This window comes from Elgaria multicarinata, chromosome 4 (genome assembly GCF_023053635.1).
Source record: "Elgaria multicarinata webbii isolate HBS135686 ecotype San Diego chromosome 4, rElgMul1.1.pri, whole genome shotgun sequence".
NCBI lineage: Eukaryota > Metazoa > Chordata > Lepidosauria > Squamata > Anguidae > Elgaria > Elgaria multicarinata.
The window spans coordinates 26,191,426-26,215,989 of record NC_086174.1 but is presented as its reverse complement, the minus strand read 5'-3'; the positions used below and the strand labels follow the sequence as shown (position 1 = coordinate 26,215,989).

Here is a 24,564-nt window from a genome sequence, read left to right as displayed (position 1 = left end):
TGGGGATGGGGGTTGCGGGGTGGGGGTGGGGGGAATGGCCACTAGAGCTTCTGCAGTTGTCTGTAGTAATTTTGTAGGGAAACTCTAGGCTACATCTACACCTGAGTCAATGGTCATGGTTGCACATAATAAGCTAAGAATTCTGACATTAAACCGCAATGTGAATTATCAGCATGCTTGTGAATATTGCCTGTTTAGTTGGATAGCTTAGTGTGATATCTGAACTCAAGATTATGATTGTTCTGTCCAAACAAAACTTGATTCAAAAGCTGGCATCAAATCTTGGGTTTAAAACTGGTTTATAATCCTGGTTTGTTTTGGCATAAACAACTATAAACCCAGTTTCATGCTAAACGCCTCTCCCGACATGAACCTACCCGTACACTGCGCTCAACATCTAAGGTCCTCCTCCGAGTGCCTACTCCAAGGGAAGCTCGGAGGATGGCAACAAGGGAGAGGGCCTTTTCAGTGGTGGCCCCCCGACTGTGGAATGATCTCCCCGATGAGGCTCGCCTGGCGCCAACATTGTTATCTTTTCGGCGCCAGGTCAACACTTTTCTCTTCTCCCAGGCATTTTTAACAGCATTTTAACAGCATTTAACAACGTTAAGTTTGTTTTTAATGGACCCCACAATTGTTGTTTTTAAATGGATACTGTTGTTTTTATACTGTTTTTATGTGTGTGTGTGTGTTTAAATTGTATACTTTTAATGTTTACTATTTTTAAATGTTGTAAACCGCCCAGAGAGCTTCGGCTGTGGGGCGGTATATAAATGTAATTAAATAAATAAATAAATAAATAATAAATAAACCATCCTTGTCAGGTTTGTTTACCTGCTTGCATTAGGTATGAGTGAATGGGCTGGTGCACTAGCACATTGCTCATTCAGATTGGAATTTAAGAAGTGAGAATTCATGGATTATCTTTATGTGTGAACACACTATTTTAATTGTCCCTGGGGTGCGATGAGCATTGTTTTGATTTCCTGGTTCCTCCTCTTCCTCCTCAATCCAAAGGGTGAAGTGGGTAAGAAATCATCATCATCTCTTGAAGGATGAATATATTTACAAGCAATAATCAGCCCTACTTGTAAATTAAACACACTTTGTATATTTTTCCATGTTGCTCATCATTTGCTGCCATTCAGGTCTGCAAAACCATAATATCTCATGAAGGAAAACATGGCAGACTTCAGTTTGGGGACTGTGACCAGAGATGGCAATGAACATGCTTGCTCACAAGTGAAAATCAAAATGCCCACTGAACAGGATTTCTCTTCATGTGCTTCTGTAGCTTAGTAAAGTAATGTCTCCTTGTGAGAGGGAGTGGTCCCAAGCCAGCTGAAAGAGATGGCGGTGAGATCACTCCTGAAGAAATTCTCTCTGGACCTGGAAGATCTTAACAACTTTGGGCTGGTGGCAAATGTTCCTGTTCTAGACACTCTTGGATGGATCCATTTCAGGCTGGGTTCAGGCACCGAAACAGCTTCGGTCACTGGTATGATGACCTATGTCGGGAGAGAGACAGGGGGAGTGTGACCCTCTTGATACCCCTGGATCTCTCCACGGCTTTTGATACCATCAATCATGGTATCCTTCTGGGGTGACTGTTTGAACTGGGAATGGGGGGTTACTGTGTTGCAGTAGTTCTGCTCCTATTTGGATGGCCAGCTCCAGAAGGTGGTGCTTGGGAACTACTGCTTGGTCCCGTGGATTCTCCAGCATGGGGTTCCACAGGGGACGGTTTTGTCCCCTATGCTATTTAACTTCTGTGTTTTGGAGTTCATTGCCATCAGTATTCTGATAACATGCGGCTCTACTTTTCCTTTTCATCTTCATCAGGTGAGGCTGTGGATGTGCTGAATCAGTGCCTGGCTGTGACAATGGACTGAATAATAAACTGAAGCTCAACCCAGACAAGACTAAGATGCTGTTAGTGGGTGGCTCTTCTGTCCGGATGGAAGGTGCTCAACCTGTTCTGGATGGGGTTGAACTCTCCTTGAAGGAGCAGGTTCGTAACTTGGGGGTTCTTCTGGATCCATCCCCATTACTTGAGGCTCAGGGGGCCTCGGTGGCTTGGAGTGCCTTCTACCAGCTTCGGCTGGTGCCCCCAGCTATGCTCCTATCGGGACAGGAATAATTTGGTTTCAGTAATTTATGCTGTGGCAATCTCCCAGTTGGATTATTGTAATGCTACTGAGGCTTCCTTGAGGACCGTTCAGAAACTGCAGCTTGTGCAAAATGTAACAGCCAGGTTAATAACTGGGACCAGATGGTCTGAGCACATAAAACCAATTCTGGCCCTCTTGCATTGGCTGCCTGTATGTTTCTGAGCCTGATTCAAGGTGATTGCTTGGGACTGCAAAACCTGACGGAACGCCTCTCCCAACTGAACCTGTTCAGTCACTATGATCAACATCTGAAGCCTTCTTCTGAGTGCCTCATCTGAGGGAGGCTTGGAGAGTAGTGACAAGGGAGAGGGCTTTCTCAGCGGTGCCCCCCCCCAAACTATGGAACGAACTCCCCACTGAGGCCCACCAGGCACCAACACTCTCATCTTTTCAGTGCCAGGTTAAGACTGCTTTCTTCTCCCAGGCATTTAATGGAATATGGTGAAGCATTTACACTGGTCATATAAACTGGTCTAGTATTTTATTGAAATGGTTTTTAGCTGCCTAAATTGTTTTAAATTTTGCATGTTTTAAATTTTATGCTGCATTCTATGCTGTACTTTATTATCTTTGAATTTTTGTAAACCGCCCAGAAAGCATTGGCTATTGGGCGCTATAGAAATGAAATAAATAATAGTAATAATGTGAAGTAGCAATAATCTTTCTAGACACTGAGGGAATTATATTCTTCATGGATGCATAGAAGAATTCATCACGCTGCTTCATTTATTTGAATTTTAAGACCACGAAACTGCTCTTTTGAAGCAAAAGCAAGTAAATTCATGGCTCAGCACACAGGAGCTCCTGGCTGGACTAATAGCAGCCTCTTGCTCTCACTCTTTGCTACTGCCAGCAATGGAGGTCAAACAAAGCAAAATATTTGGGTGATCTCAGAGTGAGCTGGCTTTCTAAAGGAATCCTGTCTAGCATGTGTGTCTGTTTGCTCTTGGCTTCTAAGGGAGGGTGGGGTTGAGCAGCTATTCCTGACAGTCAATTCTGAAGCTGCTCTGAGTTTCAGCATGTCTTGTTTGGCAGTGTGAAGCCTGGTGGTTGCTTCAGGGAAAGGTCAGTAACCAGGCCTTTTGGAGCGATGACCATTAAAAACAAAAATCTGGAAGTAAAAAAATAATGCATGGCAAAAACGGTTCTGGTGTTCTACCCTTTTGCCAACCCTAGCTGGCAATAAGTGATAAAAATCCAATATGACATAAGGACACAAACCTGGGTGAATGAAAAATTAGGGGTGCTCTCAACAATAAGAGAATGAAGTTGGGGGAGGCACTGAAGTTAGACCTTGTGATGGTCTTATTCAAAAGTGGGTGCAGGATGAAGAAAGGGAACCTGTAAGCCAATACACCATTTGGTGGCATGTGGAAATGACATATTTTCCAGCACAGGTGCTAGATTCAACTCAAGATTATATTTACTGGAATTAAGTTGTACAAGGACAGGATTTAAGTTTATCAGAGATTTTTAGTAGGGGTTCCCAAGAAGATCTTGATTCGCTATTCCAAAACCCTAGAATAAACTTAGATTTGGAAGGGTGATTGTCAACATCACAACAGGAAGCAAACTGAGCAATGAAAGACGGAACAGTGGCATACTTCTTACTCTGTGTATTTTATATAGGAATCAAAAACCTTTGTGGGCAAGAGTGAAACTGGCATTAAGAATATTTCACTATAATTTAAATATTGAGTTTGTTCTGATCCTATACTGTCAGCTTCACCCTACCCGGTGCCTGTTTACACTTCCCTGTGCCTGTTTGCATTCTTTTTCCCTCCTTATTGTTTACTACAACTTTATTAGATTGTAAGCCTATGCGGCAGGGTCTTGCTATTTACTGTGTAATCTGTACAGCACCATGTACATTGATGGTGCTATATAAATAAATAAATAAATAAATAAATAAATAAATAAATAAATAATAATAATAATAACACTGTAATGCATTTAACTGGACAAGAAAAGGATGATGCTGAATGATTGGTCAATAGTCTTCCTGCCTAGACTAATGCCATTTTGTTAAACTGGGCTCCAAAATGAGCCAAAAACAACAAACCCATCTACATAAGCTTCTAAGTAAGTTCCCAACTTTTCAGTGTATTTTATGAGCTTCAGTCTCTGAACCTGGACTTTAGTAGCTCTGTTTTGTTTTGCAAAAACCCATACGTTCAATTCTTTGCAGAGTCTCAGAGCTGAAACCAAACAACATGCATGGAAGAGACAGATGTAGTCTAACAATAACATTGTCCACCACTGAATTCCCAGGCATTTATTTTGCTCAACCAACATTGCTGTTGCCATGGAAGGTAAGCTGAAAAAAGAGCACAAAAGCACAACGTATGTTTCATTACTGTTGGTATTGCAAACTATTAAAAAGTATTAGATTAAGGTTTTTTAAAATCAATATTATAATCATTTAGTGCACAACCATGCACATTTAACACTCAATTTAACTCACTTGATATCTGGTACTACCAACACAATGTGCAGGAAGAAACTGCTGGGAATTGTTTCAGATGCTCTAAGGTATGTTAATTTCCAAAGCAAAATGACTTGTGCTGTGAATTTTAACACACTTGAAAGCCTGTACTTTCTCTCGTTCTGGAGCACAAATTTTGCATGTCTGAAGAGCTGTGATTCATCTTAAGAAAACCCATCTTGTGTTAAATGGAACGGAAACTGGACTAAGTGGTCAAATGACAAGTACATTCATATTCAAGCTGTATTATAAATGCATGTACAGTAATTTACGTCTCTCAGCTACCACAAAAGGCGCTTGATAAGCAGGTAATTTGCTAAATGGACTCCTTTATCCAAGTATTCGAAGGGCGTTACAAGAAAAATCTGCAGAGGCATTAATGTGACGTAAAGGTCAAGCATTGTGACATACCTTTCAAATAATCCCGCCTAACTTGCGTTATGATGAGGAGGCTGCTGGCAGCATCGTTCAGCACGAAGCCCTTGATGTGGGTCTCAGCGCTAAAAGAAGCAGACATTTAGAAAGGAATTACTGACATGCTTCTGATACGATAATAAATGGTTGAGCACCAAGGTGAAATTATAAAAACTACTGTTCGTATGTTAAAAATATTGCCGCAAAATATCGACCTGGAGACAGCTTTTGTGTTATCCTGTCAATGGTTATAGAAGGATAATTTTTTTGTGCATTCTGACAGATGACAAAGTTGGAAATGAGCAACAAAAGAAACAAAAGTACAAGATTTTTTTTAAACAATCGGTTCAGATTCTTGAATGCTGACATATTAGATGACGAAAATAACCGCATGCCTGGCATTGTTCTGCTGTATCCCTAAGCAGGATACTTTTTTCTTCTTTTTTTAAAAACAGTCACCATAATTATAAAATGTAAAACTATTCTTTCTGCAATAAAAAAAAATGGAAACATTTATTTTCAGCACTGTATATTTTAAATATAAACTAAAGGGATATTATGAACCAACACCGTATCATTTGGTTGATTTAATTTTCAAGTTTCTGTCATCTAGAAGCATACAGTTTTTTAAAAACTCGACATATTGCCTTTGCTGCCTTAAACTAAAATTTCATCATTCATCAGTTCTATATCTCTTACAAGGCAAAAAAAAAAAAAGGAAAAGGAAAAAAAGGGAAAGCCATCTTCGCAGGTCTATAACAGCAATGAGAACGTGGCTTTAATAATATTGGTTAAAGCCTTTCAAGAAACATACACTCTGAGCAGACTAACCGGAAAATCCTTTTCTATTTCTGTGTGTGTGTGTGTGCCTTGAACTGCCCTCAACATCCATAATGAAATTTAGACTTTTCCTTTTTTAATATTTTAGGATAACTTTACAAGGTTCATTTTCTAGGTCAGAAAATTTCCTCTGGACAGAGTGCGCACAGAACTGCCATTTGCCATATCAACAATCAAGATAAACCGCAGTGATCATCTTGCGGCAAACAACTGAGCAGCCTACCTACTTGAACTTATGAGCTGAGCGGATTGGGAGGTAAGCAGGGTCATTGCTAAATTATTCTCATCAATCCCAAGAAAATCCTTCATTGAGTTCACAATATGACTATCCTCTCAGTCACTTTCAGCCTCTGGGGCCGGCAAATGCAGTCACTGGACTCAGGATTTTCTTACTCTACCAACCAATCCCTTTAATCCCTGCCTAAGCACCCATTGCTCAGTTCCGCTTTTTTCTTTGTCCCATCTGTCAAAGCCCTTAAGTCAACAATTCATGCATGAGACTGTAAATTACATATAACAAAGGATTTACTTTCTCCAATCTTCCAATCTTTAGTGTGATTAAATAGATGTTAGCCACTATTACAGAACTAATCCCTCATTCCAATACTACTACATTTCTATTTTAGAACCATACCTAAAATTCATCAAAATCCTAAATGTAGGACTCTGGGCTGACTAAAAGCATCAGAAAATGCAAAGTTTTCTTAAAACATTTCTTTCCAATTCTGGTATTATGGCTTTTTTAAAAATAGAAAAAGAAAAGAAAGAAAAACCTACCCCATTTCTTAAAAGAAAGAGAACTAGGACTTCTTATTCCATCTCTACTGTAAACCAGGAAAGCTACTCCAAAACAACTTCATCTTGGGAGTTCTCCTTCTCCCTATCCTGTAGTTTCTCACCTAGACTACCTGTTGTCATAGAATTTGTTTTATAATTTTAATGCTTGATGAGTAGTGGGCTCAAGATAATAGCTCTAGTAAAAAACATTCTGTTTTGATTTAGTTAACTGCTTTGATTCCCCCCAAAAGATCTAACCTCTACTGATGAAAGGTGCAAATGTGTAAAAAATATTCTTGCGTTACTAGAGAGATACACATTGTCCAGTTATAATTGTCCAATCTATGAATATGGATGTAATGAATTATGCTTCTAACTAACTAGATCAGTGATTCTGAAAATCCTTCATTCTGACACAATCTACATACTTGGTCCCTTAAGACTCAAAATTAAAACATAGCAAAGCAAGGCCAGTAGTTTCCTTTCCTCTTCTATTATGTAAGTTTGCATTTTGTTCACTTCGTTAAGATAAAATGTTTTATGCAGCTTCAACTTTTTGTTGTTAGTATCCATACATTGGCCCAGTTTAGACCATTATGGGCAGGTCCCTTGGGCTTGTGCACGCCCCACCCCACCCCATTCCTCCTCTAGTGTGACTGGGGAGAGAAGGTTGGGCTTCTGGTATATTGAATGAAAAATGGAAGCAAAAGCTTCTGATCTCTTACTTGTGGCTGTGCCAGAGGAAAAGAGGGGAGGGTGAGTGGGGGGGAGCTGACAAGCCAGAGGCTCATTCACATAACATTAATCCATAGTTAATCATGATGTCCAAATGGAGCCAACCACAGATATGATATTAGTGTAAAATTTTAAAGTTAACATTTTTAGACTTAACCTCTTGGACAGTTGTGATCATCTAACTAAACCCAATACAAGTTTAAGTAGCCAACAATTCTTACGTGTACATTTTATTTTGCGTAACTGTAGTTTCGGTGTAATTGTTTTTCCTGTTCGTGTTGTTCTTTCTTTGTGGTGGTTTATTTTGCTAGTTAATGTTAATCAACTTTGGGGGGCAATTTGTGTAAATTTTCCTTTTTGGTATTTTCACGGCCACCTCCCACATGGTTACAGAAGGAAACTTCAATCTTTTGAGTGTTCACTAATGAGAACTTGAAATTATAACTCCTCTTGCTTCCAGACTCCAGACACTTCCAACCAAAAGAAATCTGGTTCATTAGGTCAAATTGAATTAAAAACGGTCTGAAAATACTCTGATACATTATTTCCAAATGGACCTCAGACTATTAAAAAAAAACCAATGGTCCAGGTGAGAGTGATTACTAGATTCCCATTGACCACAGATCGACTACAAATTTTGAACATTACATTTACTGTTCCACTACTTATGAAACATCAAGAACACTATAACATTGCCTACATCAAATAAATCTGGCGCTGTTTATTTTTTTAAATTGTCTTCTTTTTGGAACTATATATTCATCAAAAGACTCAACATCCATACACGTGGACGTGCCAATAAGGCAGCAGCGATACGAAGGGATGGCTTCAGGTTCTTTTACCTGCCTGCTTTTGTACTTTCCACTTGCTTGCTCACATCACCATCACATCAACAGTGATCTTGAAGGCCTCTTACAAGTGCTAAAATGGTATTGTGCAGGATGGCTGTTTTTCTAGGCCACCCTGAGCATGCAGAAGCCCAAGAAGAAACTCAAATGGTACCCAGAGAATTCCTGCAAAGGAACAGGGGTGGGTGGGGTGGGGACAACTGCAGCTTTTTGTCTCCCTTTGTACCTCTGTTTTTGTCTCCCTTTGTACCTCGGTTTTTACAACTGGTTATATTTTTCAAACAAACATTTAACCATTTAATTTTTTTAAAAAACGTGTAATATACCAAATTATAAAATGGGATCTTTTTGTATGACTCGATAAATTGCATATTCTCGTCAACTGATCTGACACGACTGCATTCTTAAAGGATCTCAGTCTGTAGACTGGTGACTGGCCTACATGACATGGGATTAATAGATTATGCACAAAGCAGAACTGCCCACCTCGCTAAATGGCGCTTCTTCCTATTCCTATGATTCTGTCAGTGCATTCGATAAAAAGCCACACTTGCAGCGCTCTGTGACTGGTCTTAGGACCTTCAGGACCATCCAGCCATAAGAGGTGAATGGTGCTTCGATGATGTGTGCATTTGCTAAATTGTTAAGTGTACCAAGTGTGTGACTGGGCTGTGATGCACCATTAACTACAAAATGACCTGAGAATGCCAACCTCTTTTTAACTCATGACATATGGCACCGTTGGAAAGACCAATGCATTATGCTGCTCCAGAGCAAGACCATTTTTCTATTAGGAAAATGGAAATTTCACCTGAAAGCAAACTATGGAGTAATTGTTATGCAAGGTTAGAAATGCATAGATAAAAGAGAGACGCATACACAAAAAACTTACATGTTCTTTACTTTGACTGCCTTTTCAAGATAACCATTGCTGAGCAATGCTTTTATAAGATGGACATAACCAGAGGATAGAGGTACAATATCCTTCTTTTGTGCTTCTAGTAAAATATTGTATGCCTCTGCAAAGAGAATTAAAAAAAAACAATTGATGTGTCAGCTTTTACTGAAGTGCCACAGAAGAGTATTTATCTCTCTCTCCCCCTTTTTTTACAGACAGCGTTTGAAACAAATCTCATCTTTTCTTCATATATCTTTGAGTCCAATGCTATATTTATGAAACTGTCTGTTTTCCATGTTGAAATGAATTCTCTTCTCTTGGAATTGTGTTTTTTTAAATAATAATAATAATAATAATAATAATAATAATAATAATAATAATACAGAAATCTTTTCTAAACGTTTAGCAACTTAAATTTGCTTCATAGTAAAGGGGGAAAACTCTCCTGCCACCAATGGCTAAGAAGTTCTGCCTCAGTCATCTTCAAAATTGCCCTTTTCAAGTTCATTAACAGGTCGCTACTGTGCTACCTGTTTCGAAGACATACTGCATATTATTTTAATGCAATCCCTAATTCTGTGGTAGGGAGTTATGTTTAATATTGTATCATGCTAGTCTTTAGCAAATATTGGCAGTGTTTTCAGTATCGGGAGATCAAATTATTTGGCTACGACAAGATTTACATAGAAACATACAATTTACAAATATACAGATATTTAACAAGTAAACTAAAACTGCATTTATTTGACTGATTAACAGTTTTATTTCACACATTCACAATAACTGTCAGTTAGTGAAAAGACATTACCAAAAAAAATGGAAAAAAGGTAACTGCACTTTTCAGTCATTTACTTTTCTGAACAAGATTGTGCAGCTGTAAACATCCTGTTGAAACAGTAATCTGTTCTCTAATATACTCTAAAAATTAACATTATACATCTGGGGGAAAAGACTGTACTTATTAATTTCACATATTTTAAATGGACTATAATTTGTAAAATCTAATATGCTTTGCTTGCATATTTAGTGGAATTCAGCTTGCATTTGAAGATTTATCTACAAAACAAAAGAATATAGAATATTATCCTAACATTTTAGGATGCAAAAATATTCAATAACTGTAAACAAATTCATGCAGATACTTAACATTCTGCTTTATTTTACAAATGTTTTGTTATTTTGGCTGGAACCATCACCTTGTGTGTGTGTGATTCTACTCCATGGTTACTTAGACTGTGGGTCACTAGCAGCAGGTTATTGTCAATGTGTTAACTCCCTAAAGTGCTAACATGTGATGTCTTTTTATTGGAGGATAAGCCTAATTTGCTCTTTTGTCTGTATTGAGAGAGGACAGCTTTGGAGCCTTATGACAAAGGTGAAAGAAGAAAGTGCAAAAGCTGGGTTGCAGTGAAACCTCAAAAAAACCAAGATTATGGCAACCAGCTTGATTGATAACTGGCAAATAGAGGGAGAAAACGTGGAGGCAGTGACATTTCTGGGCGCAAAGATTACTGCAGATGCTGACTGCAGCCAGGAAATCAGAAGGCGTTTACTTCTTGGGAGGAGAGCAATGACAAATCTTGATAAAATAGTTAAGAGCAGAGACACCACACTGACAACAAAGGTCCACGTAGTTAAAGCAATGGTATTCCCCATAGTAACCTATGGCTGCGAGAGCTGGACCATAAGGAAAGCTGAGCGAAGGAAGATAGATGCTTTTGAACTGTGGTGTTGGAGGAAAATTCTGAGAGTGCCTTGGACTGCAAGAAGATCCAACCAGTCCATACTCCAGGAAATAAAGCCAGACTGCTCACTTGAGGGAATGGTATTAAAGGCAAAACTGAAGTACTGTGGCCGCATAATGAGAAGACAGAGCACTCTGGAGAAGAGGCTGATGCTAGGGAAAGTGGAAGGCAAAAGTAAAAGGGGCCGACCAAGGGCAAGATGGATGGATGATATTCTGGAGGTGACAGACTTTGGCAACGGCCGACAAAATGCTCTGGCGTGGGCTGGTTCATGAAGTCACGAAGAGTCGGAAACGACTGAACGAATAAACAACAAATTCAGAGCTAAACATAAAAGAAAATTAAAGATTAAAAGTAGAATGGCTAATTCACAACAGCTGTTTGTGAAAACATTACTTTTCTTGCTATGCTAACTTAACACTAATGGGAAACAATTACTTTTTGTAGAGGGAGAGATATCCCTACCTTGATCCCTACCTTGATTAAGTCTGAACTGAATTCAACTGAATCTGCAGATAAATTCAAGATTGGAGATGACTACGGAAAGTAATAGTGGGGCTATTCGCATGACAGGGCAGCCCACTGAGGGGTATTTAACCCATGGTGGGGCTGCAGTGTGTGAGGTTGCTATTTTGAAACTGCAACACGTGCTTGGGGGATGTGTTGTGAGAACCTGATGAGTGTGGATTATGCAAAGGTGCCATGGCTCCCTCACGGGTTAAGTAACACACAACAAGCCACGATGTGTTGTCCAAACTCTGTCATTGTCTCTTTAGGCATCAAATTTGCCACAAATAATTCCTTACAATACCAAGATAGATAGTATTCCAAGCACTTGCCTACTGCAGGGCTGTGGATTCAGCACTCAAAGGAATATAAGTTTCCTATTGTTTGGACGTTAAGATTCTGAAGTACAATTTCATGAAGCAGAGTATTCACATAGCAGTCATAATTCGTTTACCTTCAAATCTGCCCTGTTTGCAGAGTATGAATAGTTGGTTTTGAAGATTAGACTGTTCTACAGGAGACACCGAAGAGAAAGACCGGGTAGAATGTACAACCTCATGAACACCTTCTTCAATAGCTTCATCATACCAAGTCTTTAAAAGAAAACAAATAGTTTAAGTTAACTATCATAATTATGTAGTTTCCTCCAATGTACCCACTCAGTATCAAATATAAAAGATGATTCTAATGCAGGTATTACACTCCCAAAACTCTGAACTTAATTTACCTCAGGTACATCAAATGGAACTTCCTGATTATTGGTTTTAAGAATCTCTGCTAGCAACCTCAAAGTTCTTTCACGGGGAATAATATTTTCCTCCTGAATTTTAGTCCAAATGGTATCAGCCTTTTGCCAGTCGTTGTTTTCCTCTGAAAGGGAAAAGTTTAAATCAGAAAGGAACTACATAATTGGGTCACTGACATTTTCTACAAGTGGTTTTATGTATTTGTAACAGGAAGTGTATTTTCTTATGTCAAAAATTATCTGCCTCCCCTTCCCCCCTGGATAACATGGAGTGGGTGTTTGAATGCACTCTTTTTAGGGCTATCCATATTGAAAAGAGGGGTTAAGTAACATATTATAGGAATAATCCTTTCTGCAATGTAGTCCTATTTTCCCTTTTGTTAGAGGCATAAACTGTTGACCAAGATCACCAAGGCAGTCAAGTAGCAACTTCTAACATTTCAGAAGGAGGCACAACCAAGAAAAAAGAATGGGGGCACTCAGATTCATGCTTGTGTACAAAAAGACAGCGCTTTGGGGCTACTAATGATTAGTTTTTAATGGAATATTAACGAACGCAACACTTTTTACAGAATAATCTTTTAGCAGATTACATGACGTTCTGGAACTCTAGCAAAAACAACAAGAACACAGACAAATCCAAACGAAGCTGACATAATCAATGTTTCTTTCCTTCCTATTGTTTCTCATTTTCTGGAACCATCATGACTACACCAACTTGATCAAATAGAAGTAAGATTTGGTTTCAGAAAGTTGTAAATTCTAATTCTGTACATTCGAAAATCCACAATCCACAAAACAAATTATTAAATCAGCTCCAATTTTAGAAAGTGACGCTTCCACAGTAATTCACTGAATTTTACTGGATCCAGTACCATGAGAGGAAGGAAAATAACCACTAGCACAACTATTCCATAAATGGTAGCATAAGGGCTTAGCACATAACAATGGGCAAGTTTGTTTTCATGCTTCCGCTTGTGCAAGACATTGTGCTCCTTCTGTTGGAGCAGAAAAGGCATAAATGGGTTTTGTTTCATTTTTCTCACATAGTGGTCAAGCCCAAGGGGAAAACAGCCCATCCGCATGTGGAAGTCACTGGCTTGGATCCTAAGCACTAGAAATGGAAGCTTGCAGAAGAGGTCTTTCCTGCTTCAACATCTCTCCCTGCATACCCTCAAAAGTCTTTCCACAGTGTCAAGAGGCCCTCCTTAACAATTATGGATATGGTATGGAGGACTGCTGGGGAACTTGCCCCAAACTAGGCAGAGGGACCTTGTGAGAGCTGGGCTTACAGAATGCTGGAGTTGCTATCAAGGGCACCGAGTTCTATCATCTGTATCAAAGTTTACTTCCTGTGAGGAGCTGGTCTACTAGAGAGATTATTTTAGCTGTTATTACAGAAGCTACTGTAGAAAACCCCAAACAAAAAAGGTTCAATGCAGTGCAATCCTAGATGTAGTCAGAAGTGAGTTAATGGGACGTACTCCCAGATTTAAGTGTATATGATCTCGTTAACACATAATGCCAATTCATGGGTTGTCTGAAGCAAATCTGAACATGAACTGGTGGGAGTAAGCCCGCTGCTTCCCGCCGCTGCCTTCCGCCCGCTACTTCCTCTTTGAATCAGCTTTCATTAACAACCAAGGAGCGTCCCATTCCTGGGTTGTCTGATGCAAATCTGAACCTGTAATTCTGCTTTGTTGAGGGACAAACAACCCAGAATTTGAACCCATGGTTTCTTGTTGGGTTAAAACTTTGTGTTGTTTGTCCCCCAACAAATGTGTTCAGCCTTCACATCAAACTGCCCAGGAACAACGCATTTCTAAGTTGTTAATGAAAGCTGATTCATTGCAGAGGTGGCAAGCGTGCGGGAAGCAATGGACTCGCATGCTCACAGCCCCGAACTCCCAAGGTTTAAACAAACCATGGGTTGTTGTTACACATGAATTGGACCAATAGGATTAGAATAATAGATTGCAGCCTTGGGTCACAAAAAGCCTGTTTGGACAACAGACTAAGCCGATAAATCATATTTTATCTGTGGTTGTATAGCCACCATGGTTAGGAATGGTTCACATGACATGCTAAGCCATTATTCTTGTTGACTCTTTCTTGCTCATAGAGGTTTTTCTAGACAGACGTGACGGGCATTGCCAAGTCATGCTGTTTTTTACAGATTCAGGAATTTCCTGACAATTGAGCATGTTTTAATTATGACTGCTTTCTGGGTGGTGGCGTGGATGTATTTTGGTAGGCCCAGTTTCTGAAGGTTTTCTGTATAGTTTTTTGATGTGATACCAGTGACTGATGTGACTAATGCCCTAGTTCTTTGACTTCCATGGCCAGTGGTGTGTATTTTTCTGTCTTTTCCTCTTTCTTTTCAACAACATTTTTGTCGTTCGGTATTACTATGTCGATGAGGTATGTGTGTTTTTCTTTTTTGTCTATGACTGTTATGTCTGGTCGGTTGCAAGGTATTGTTTTGTCAGTATGAATTGTTCTGTCCCAGTATATTTTATCTTCATTTTCCAAGATTGTTTCGAGGGAGTATGTATAGTATGGTGTGGGTTGTTTGATAAGGTTGAATTTGATGGCCAGCTATTGGTGAATTATTTTTGCAGCTGTATTGTGTCTGTCCATATAGTCCATTCCTGCCAAAATCTCACATCCTCCTGTTACGTGGTTTATCTTTTCTTGGAATTGATGGCACTTCCTGCATAGGTCTGTCGTTATGTTGTTATCTTTTATGATGTATTTTTAGTAGTTCTTGGTTGCTATAACAAATTATTATTATTATTATTATTATTATTATTATTATTATTATTATTTATTGCATTTGTATACTGCCCAATAGCCAAAGCTCTCTGGGCAGTTTACATAAGATTTATAATAATGTTTAGCTCAAAATGCTTAACCATCGTACCTTAGCGTTTTGTCTGAACAGGGCTATACTGATAATGTCTGTGGAGGCAATGTGCCTGCCATTGCTGTAAAAATAATTTTTTGGCTAGTTCAAAAGTTGGAAATTCTCTTCCAATACTTAATGTTTAAAGATTGTTTAATTAATATGTATAGTTTAGAGGGAATTCTAAACATTGATTAAAAATTATCTGCTGTTAGGAGTTGCCTACTTTTATCTATTTGTAAGTTATTAGATGCCAATGCATCTTACCATAATTCAGTACACAAGACAAAAGAATAGTAGTAACAATAAAATACGCATGAATTAAAACGAACAGTAGCAGAATCAGTCAATTTAAGTCATCCAAAAACCACACTGAAGATTTTTAGCGCTTGCTGAAAGGCAATTCCCTTCAAGGGCAGTCCCAGTTAGAACATGTTACAGTAATATAATCTAGGGTATAAATGACTGAGATCATGTCTGACCCTCTAGGAAAGGACGCAGGGAACTCTTAATCTGCAAACCTGGGCCATTACGGTGAGTGCCATCCAAAACATGTTGCACATCTACTCCCAGTTCACCAAAAAACCCAACTACAGTATTTCCATCTCATCCAGGTTAAGTTTCCAATTGTTTACTCCCATCCACATTAATATGAATTCCAAACAGTTACAGTCTTCCCAGTTTTAGAAGATGCAACTGAGAGATAGCGATGGGACAGCCCAAATTTCTTGCTGACTGCCATTCCCTATCTTTTCAAAGTGCCTAAGGTTTACTGTGTCCAACAAGTGGTAAAACAAAATAAGAGATGGTAGAGGTGCCCTCCCTACTGGAGAAGAAGAAGAAAAATCAAGGGGCATCATTTGCCTTGTGTGAAATAGACATGGGGTGTCAAATCTCTTTCAGCTTGAAGGCCAAATCGAATTCCGGAGCTTTTGCAGGCCAGAACCAGAACTACCCGGTGACTTGCAGAAGGCAGAATGGCTGTTTGGGTAACCCCAAAAGGCTGAATTTGGCCTCAGGGGTGAGGTTCAACCCTCCTGCATCATATAGACTGCACGTTTGTTTATCATCATTTTTTTGCACTAAACTGTGTACCTTCATGGATTTGCAAACTAGGGAGAAGCTGGATGTATGGCACAGTTGTAGGCCTTAGACAGAAAAAAGGCCTAGAACTGCCTAGGGAATGCTGGAAACTCTGGGAGTTTTTTTCTGTCTAAACAAGCATAGGATTGCACCCTTAGTTATTCTTATTATACTATACAGAAATGACTACAGAAAGTCAGTGGTACTACTATGTATCAATTTTGAAAGATGGTCAGAGGCAGATAAGAGGGTTTTTTTGTCTCTCAATGAACAAAGCTGCTTTCTCTTCATTTGAGTAGATGAAATTGGTTGTGTCTTTTCTTGCTGACTGAAGGATTTGCACAACAGTGTTTGATAAATTTTATCTTCTTAGATTTCTCCTCTCAGCAGACATGCTGTCAGTATGAGTAACCAATTGGAGGTAGATAGGCTGCTGTTGGGAAGGAGAGGACACCCTCCTACTGAAGGAAGATTACGTTTTGAAGCCCAGTTGCTTTATTATGGTGAACCAATATTTGTAAACCAAGAATGAAGTTCTAACATCTTTTTTTAAGCTGCTGAGAAAATGACAGATGAGAATTGAATAACGCATACAGTAAGCTTCTTGGCCACTTCTATGTTGAACACTCTTTTTACAAGCGTAAGAGGTGGATGTTCTGCCAGGGTAGATTGGAAAACACTATGTTTCCTTATTTTATAAGGAGCCACGAAGGAGTCTTAACACCAGGTTGCTAAGCTGCTATAGGACAAAAATTCATTTGTTACCTTAAATACAATTCCAGAGAGGTGGTTATATTAGTCTGCTGCAACAAAAACAATAAGGAAGTCTTGTGGCACTTTAAAGACCTACTGCTGTTCCTTGAGTTTCATGGCCTGCTCCTCTGTCTCTCTCTCTCAGGTTCCCTCTTTCCCTTCCTGAGTTTTGCAAACCATAGTTTGCCATGACGTTAGGGCTAATCCGTTAAAGGGCAGCTTGCAAATACACCTTATACTGTGGTTTGAAGGATTATTTATAAAAATAAATAAATAAGCAAGCAAGCGCTCTTCAGATGTTATGGCAAAAAACAAGAAATGCTGAGGGAAATCCGTGGACGAGAAGAGGAGGAAGAAGAGTTTATGAGCCCAAAGGGATGTACCCCAAATCACAAAATGAGAGTTGATTTGAGCCTGCATGTAACTACCAATGAGAGCCTTTCCCTGCATGGAAACAGTAGGCATAGGTCCTCATCTGGATCAGGACCGCAGTAAGAGGCAAAAGGTTAAAGCCCTATAAACTCCCCCCCCCCATGCTGCTATTTGTGAAAGAAAAAACTTGCACTCAAGGGAAAAACACATGATTTGTGTGATGTGTCATTTGGCCCTCAGTTCCAAAAGTTGCTTGCCATATGGCTTGTGGGTTGCTATTCAAGAAGTACAACGATCAAAGTCATTACGAATGCACAAGACTAGTTCTATAATAGGTTCTTTGATCCCAGACTATAAGAAGAAACTTATTAAGAGAGTGTCCCTAAAACTGTAGTTGTTTTTTAAAAAATAAAAATAAAAATAGAGGATGAGGGAAATTGTTCCATTGGTTTGACATGTCTGCAAAATTTCTTCTCCTTGAATTGAACCTGCAGTCGTCCTGTGCTATGAGGCTCCCAATTTTCCAGCATTGTCCTCTAATGCTTAACAAGTTGCCCACGTACTGGTAAGATTATGAAAGGCTTTCGAGATATTCCTTGGGAGACTGCAAATGTATTTGGCGATCTTCTATTGAAAGCAATTATGTATGTAGCAAAGAGGAACATCTTTTCAAATTCTTTTGTAGAAAGCAAAACAAGACAGCACTTCAAAGCAAAGGGAGAAATTATACAGAGGATTCTTGAATTTCTGAGACATGGTTTAGTACTACACAATGATGGGAAATGGCAACTTTCTTTAAAGAACTCCTCAAGAGATAAATACCACCTATGCAGGAGTAAATAGGTGGTTTACAAAAACCTTCAATTATCGTTCAAACCAAAGTAAGCCAACTGCAGAATGTTTCCCTATTCAAGTTAACACTCTAAAACTGAAAGAAACTAACTGGTAAATTGGAATACAGCTCAAGCACAATGAACAATATTTCCCTCATGGGCAAGGTGCTGAACTAAATGCATAAATGCCATCCCAAATGTTTTATCAATGGAAATGTCTGAGTATTGGCTAGAAAAGACGAGAAGGGATGTTTTTGGGGAAAATATTTGAACAAAATAATCCACTTAGTCTGCCGTGAGTGGAAGAGGAAAAAGATTAAACGTGCATAGCTGGAGGGAAACAAAAGCTACGAACTTTTACCAGGAAAAACTGTTCAGGGACCAAATGATGGAGCTCCTGAATTCAGTAGTAGCCAGTCCACCTGGTAGGTAAGAATCAGAAGAACGGAATATGCCCTCTTCAGATGTTCAAACTTTTCCAGCATTCTGGATTGTATGGAGAGCCTCCAAGGATAGAGTGCTGTGCACATGCAGCCTCCCTCCACATGCACAGCACAACGATGGAGGGGGCAGGGCTGGCGTGCTCCTCTCCTCACTTGTTGATAGTTCTCCTATTCTGAACACCTAAAGAGGGCTAGTGGCAGCCATTCATATCTAAGCCTTGGTGATTGCAAGGCACTCAAAGCTGCACCCGATCCCACTTATCCCCTCAATACCCAAGCCACTGCACACAAGTTGCACCAAAGAATACTTCCATCATACTAATGATCTCCTCCACGGACTGCTAATACGTAAGATAAAAATCCGAAACACCAGACCAATCAGAAATCATGGCAAGAATTCCTTCAAGCCACCTAGGTAAGTCCTATGCAGTATGACAGCCAATAATCCAGGGAGACTGTATAGATGTACTTAAAACTCTTGACCTGACCTCAATTTACCCCCTTTTTAAAATCCATGTGTGTCCAAAGCTCTCCTTCTTGATTGCAGCAGTTATGCCCTGCCCCCCATCTGGCAGAATAAAGTGTGACAATGGTCAAGCAGTTAGATGTTCCCATCAATGCAACAGAGCTGGTTTGGGATACCTCTGTCCCTCATACAGTTCTCTTCCTGTTCCCCACCCTAACACCAGGCACAATATACAGAATCCCTCCAATAAAGACGCTAGAGAGACCCTTAGAGTACTCATACAATGTGGGTGAGAAACAATATCAATGGTCTGACGCAGTATACTCAATCTACTTCAAATGGGGATACAGAACCCCTTTCAACCTGAGGGTTGAATTCCATTTTGAAGAAGCTCTTGGAGGCTGCATTGCAGTGGCAGGCAGAGCTAAAGGCAAAACGGGCAGGGCTCAACCAGCAAAAAATGCCAGCATATTTTAGCTTAAAGCTCTTAGTGCCAGAAACTTCGTAGCATTTCAATCTTTTAGAATGGGGAAAAACTACAAGAAAGCCAGGAAAAGGCGTCCTGCACCTGAATCAAAAACTTCCCATTTTTTGATGGCTGCAAGCATCGCACCAAAGATTGCAGTTGTTAACTTCTCTGTATACTAAACCCCATCTTTTCCCCCAGTTCCACCTTACTGCTGCCTAAAATAAAACAATAAAACAATACTTTTCTGAAAAGTCTGAAACTGAAGGCCTAAAAGTGATGGGGGCTCACCAGTTTGATCACATCTCATTAGTTCCAAATGCTCTGCACTGACTACAGAGGGTTTGTATCTAGAGGCAATTCAAAGTACTAGGTCTGACCTCAAAGCCCTGAACAGCTTAGGAGCTGGATATTTGAGAGAAGGCCTTCTCCCTTATGAACCTGCCTGACCTTTATGACTTACAACCAAGGCCTTTATTGTCCTACAGTTTTTGATGATTCTGATTCAGAGTTGAAACTAGATCAGTTAGAGAACAGAGGAGGAAATTCTGTGAGAATCTCGAGTTGGAGAAGAAGCTTCCCAAGGCTTTGGCAAACAGGTGGCCCAGGCTGAGACACTGCTTTCTCTCTTTGTGAGAGTATCCAATGGAGTCATTTTGCAAAATCAAATTGCACTACTGGAGATGCACCGAATCTTTCTGTTGTTTAATGCAAGAATTGTTGAGGCTGAGCAGCAGCTTCTGCTTTCAATCAACAACAAAGGTCCACCCCATTCCTGAGTTGTTATTGTGATGTCCAAACCTGGAACTCTGTGTTGTTTACGAGTTAATTAACCCAGAGTTAGCCGAACAACAAACTATGGGTGATTGTTCCTACACCTAGAGTATTCTATACCTTATTTGTAATTAATTGATTCTATAGATTCAGTAAGGTAAGCAACTTCCATTTTTTTTTGCCTCAAGCTTCCTCTTTTTCTGGATTTCCCTTTGATTTTAAGGGGGCTGCCAACTCCATGCATTGTGCCTTAATTATTTCTTGGGGATGCTCAAACAATTTTATTCTGGACATACGTAAGTCTAACTTACCAAACATTTGAGAGAGTAAAAATAAAACACTGTTCATTTTACTTACTGCATAATTTTAACATGTAGTAATACATCTCATCTCTATCACATTCAAACAGCTTTTGAGTCAGTTCTACCATGCTTTCCAGGGCTTCAACCTTTAAGACGAAAATGGAACAATACACATCATATTTATAACGTCTATAAGTGATATCAAAACTCGGCTTATTTTGTTAGACATTTATTACATCTGTAGCTTCAGGCAGTCGTGCAATTTCCCCATTTGTTACAAACCACAGGGTAAAAAGTTGTGAAAGGACAACGGATAAGAAAGGGGGGGTAGAATGAATGACTAGGAACAAGGGGAGTTAGACAAATGTGTCTCTATGAAGTGTGATGGCTTTTTTCTATGTATGGAGTAATGCGTTAGTAATAATTTCTGCAAGATGTCATAAGAAGACATTCTGAACAAACCTGACAAAATCTTAAAAATTTATAGATATTGCATACACTGATCTAACAACTGTCTGACACTTCCCAGTACCTAATACAGCAATTGCCATTATTTTCACAGGTTTTTAATATTGGTTCTAACAATATATATATTTAGTTGTATATCAGCTTGATCTTTGTAGTAATTCATAACCAACCTATGCATGGTCACCTACAGGCTCCCAGTGCCATGTAGGGGAAAGAAGTTGATACTGTTTTCTTTAAAAGAAATACATCAATTTTTACTTGGCCTACTAACCAAGCTATTGGGGCTGTTCGCCTGTAACAACAATTTAAAAACCGATGGGTTGTCTTTTCCATTTTAGTGCATAATCCATGATCACACATTGATGTGTGAACCTGGATCACTAAGTTGTTTGGGGCCAAAACAACCTAGTGCTTAACCCAGCAACAAACCTACACATCCCTGACAACTCATCAGTTTTAAACTGATGGGTTGTGGTTACATGCGAACCATGCCATTGTTTGTGGTCGCCACACCCTCCCTTTCCCAAATCTCGTGGCATGTGCAGAGAATTGCCTGCCCAGATGCACTCCTGGTCTGATCCAGTATGGTTCTTATGTTCTTAGTTCAGAAAAGGAAGTGACATTTGCCTTCCTACTGGGATTTAACCCATCTCTCCACAAAGAACTTGGAGGAGGAAACTGGAAGCAATTTGTTTTCCATTATCTGCTTGCAGAACTCTATTCCTCCAACTTCTCTTTGGGGAAAAGGAGCGATAGAGTTTATTCCTTCCCATTGGGCTTTGGAGAAGAAGGTGGCAGCAGCTGGGCTTCTGCTAGAAATTCAGAAGCAATTGTTGGGGTGGATGGGGGAGGGGGAGCTCTCACGGCTGACAAAAACATCTGAACATAACCTTAGGGAATAGGAAAAGCAAGGCCAACTAACTGCCTACCCTGCAACTGTAGACTTCTGCCAACAATAGGCCTGATTGAAAAGTAGTCAGTGGCCATTAGGACACAGAACTGGGAAGTCTCTCTCCCCCAGGCCCCAAATTGGGGTGACTTCTAAAAATGCAGAATCCTTACTAGAAATTTATAGATAAACAAAGCAAGCTTTAAAATATACATACCTGATTATTTGCAATACACTTATCTGCAAACCACTGCAATCGCCTTGGTCGAGATCTTAAGCCAGGTGTCTGCAAAATAAGATTTCTGAAATAAATAACTAAGCTCTTGCTTACTTCGGATAGCTCCTTAACTGCATAGGATTAATGTGCAGTTTGTAAATAAGAACAAAGAATACAAACTGAAGTTGTCCACCAATGGGCCTTTTCCTAAATTAAAGATTCACATTTACTCTAAAATAGTTAAAGATGAGATTTAAACACTTTTCATAACATTTCAGTTTCGCTAAATATAGCCACGCTTACAGTAATATTTTAGTGAAAACAAACGCCTATATTTTTCATCTTGTTTTAAAACATAATTTTGTTCCAAATTGACTTGTTAGGGTGCAATATAAACATAAATAAATCTGAATTTGGGGTGGGGCAGGATCCAAATCAACACTAGTCCTAATGTAAACTACATTGTGCTTTTGTAAGCTACCTCTAGCACAACGCAAGACATATACCTGGTATGACGGGTTTTCTGGGAAAACTTGCTGTGCCAACGATATTAGTGTTGTACCAGCAGTTACCTATGCCAGTGCTAGCTGTTATTTATGTATCATTGTCATGCTGTCTGGTGTTATACACTCTTTCACAGTTTTTCTTATACTGATGTGTTTATGATATTTTGTTAAGCCACCTCAAATACCACTAGGGCATAACAGGGGCATACAATTTTTAAAATGAATAAATGAATTAATAAATATTTTTCCATTAAATTTACTTGTGTATCTCTTAATATGCCTGATTTCCAAAAAAATACTATTAAAGCAGTTCACAGAACTGTTATTGCTTATGTTGCTTAACTAGATTTCAACAGATCTATATATCCTAAAATAGTTCTTGTGATTGTCCATTCCTTTTCTTTAGCAGAAAAACTCTCAGCACTGTATAAATAGCATGTTAACTACCAAAAATGTCTTTGCTGATAGTGATTTTGTTCACCATCTTACTAAAAATGGCATTTCTTTGCAACCTAACTAGAAGAAACTTTTCTCATCATGGCGGGCTTAATTCTCTTCTCTCCCCTTACCCTTACCTTTTACTAATCCTTAGCTCTAGTCTGCATATGTGGTAATTACAGCAATCTTCTAAGAACACTGCCAACATACAAGCTAGAAGGCAAGAATTCCCAAATGAAACTCGAAATCTACTTTTGTCTCTTTATGACAGTCACTTCACAACTGCCACTCAAAACTCAGCTATCCTGGGCTATCCTGTTCTCAGCTGTGAGACTTTTGAAAAACATAATTTCTTTGCTATTCCATTGGCCTATGGCCTATCTCAAGCATCCTGATCTTTTATGAGTGTGAGGAACATCCTGCAGCCAACCTCCTATCTGACCTAGGCAACAGCATGCTTTGTAATTCCATCTACCTCACTATTGTACGCTATTGTACACTATTGTCTTAACACCAGAGAATAATACTACCAAAAGATATTATCTAGCAGCCGATTGTGGGAACGCTAAAAAGCCGGAAGCAGTTTCTGACATCATGACTGAAATAGAAATTGTGTATCAGAAACCTATTGAGAGCAAGTTAAAATGTTAGGTTCATATTCAAGTGTTCCATATCTGGGGCTAATAAACTTCCAAGGAGGGGGAACGTGATAGCCCCCCTCTGTTGTTGCATTTGTTACCCTTTATATATGAAGAGCAACTTTCTGAACAAAAGAGCCTCCTCTATTCATGGGAGCCCACCTCACAATTAATAATGCTGACTTTCCAGCAGTCTTTGGAGAGCCTTCACGGATACAGGAGGGGCTCCTCTTTGGAACATCACCCTCCACTAATACAGGGTGATGGAAGTGTACACGGGAGGAGACAGGGCTAAGGCACTTCTTCTCATATGTTAAGTATCTCTTAGTCTCTCTGCGCTCATCTACACCAAGCAGGATATTCCACTATGGAAGTGGTACGAAAGCAGTATATAAAAGACAGGAGCCACACCACTGCTTTATATAGCAGTATTGAAGTGCTCTGCAGGATCTACACTACTGCTTTATAGTGGTACTGAAGTGCACTGACAACTGTTGGGGCCCATGACACATGTACACCAAGCAAGATAAAGCACTGTGAAAGTGGTATGAAAGCAGTATATGGTATGTGATATGGGCCCCAACAGGTTGTCAGTGCACTTCAGTACTGCTATAAAGCAGTACTGTGGCTCCTGCCTTATATATACTGCTTCATTACCACTTTCATAGTGGAATATCCTGCTTGGTGTAGATGAGCCCTCTCTCTCTCTCTCTCTCTCACACACACACACACACACCCCTTCCCTGATGCTGTAGCATTGGTGATGATTTGAACCTGATCAATTACTGAAGCCCTAAGTAAGCAGCAATGACATTTTTAAAGGAAGAGTGGGATATGACAACAGTG

General features: G+C 39.5%; 1 protein-coding gene across 1 annotated transcript in view; it reads right to left on the bottom strand.

Annotated features, from left to right (window-relative positions):
* Window positions 1-24,564, bottom strand: part of LRPPRC (leucine rich pentatricopeptide repeat containing) — a 140,099-nt gene that overhangs the window by 19,452 nt on the left and 96,083 nt on the right. The window contains exons 26-31 of the mRNA XM_063123988.1: window positions 22,137-22,205; window positions 20,618-20,708; window positions 12,148-12,290; window positions 11,875-12,013; window positions 9,163-9,289; window positions 5,068-5,156 (exon numbers count right to left, since the gene is read on the bottom strand). Of these exons, the coding sequence (XP_062980058.1) occupies window positions 5,068-5,156; window positions 9,163-9,289; window positions 11,875-12,013; window positions 12,148-12,290; window positions 20,618-20,708; window positions 22,137-22,205 (658 nt within the window). The remainder of the gene's footprint in view (window positions 1-5,067; window positions 5,157-9,162; window positions 9,290-11,874; window positions 12,014-12,147; window positions 12,291-20,617; window positions 20,709-22,136; window positions 22,206-24,564) is intronic.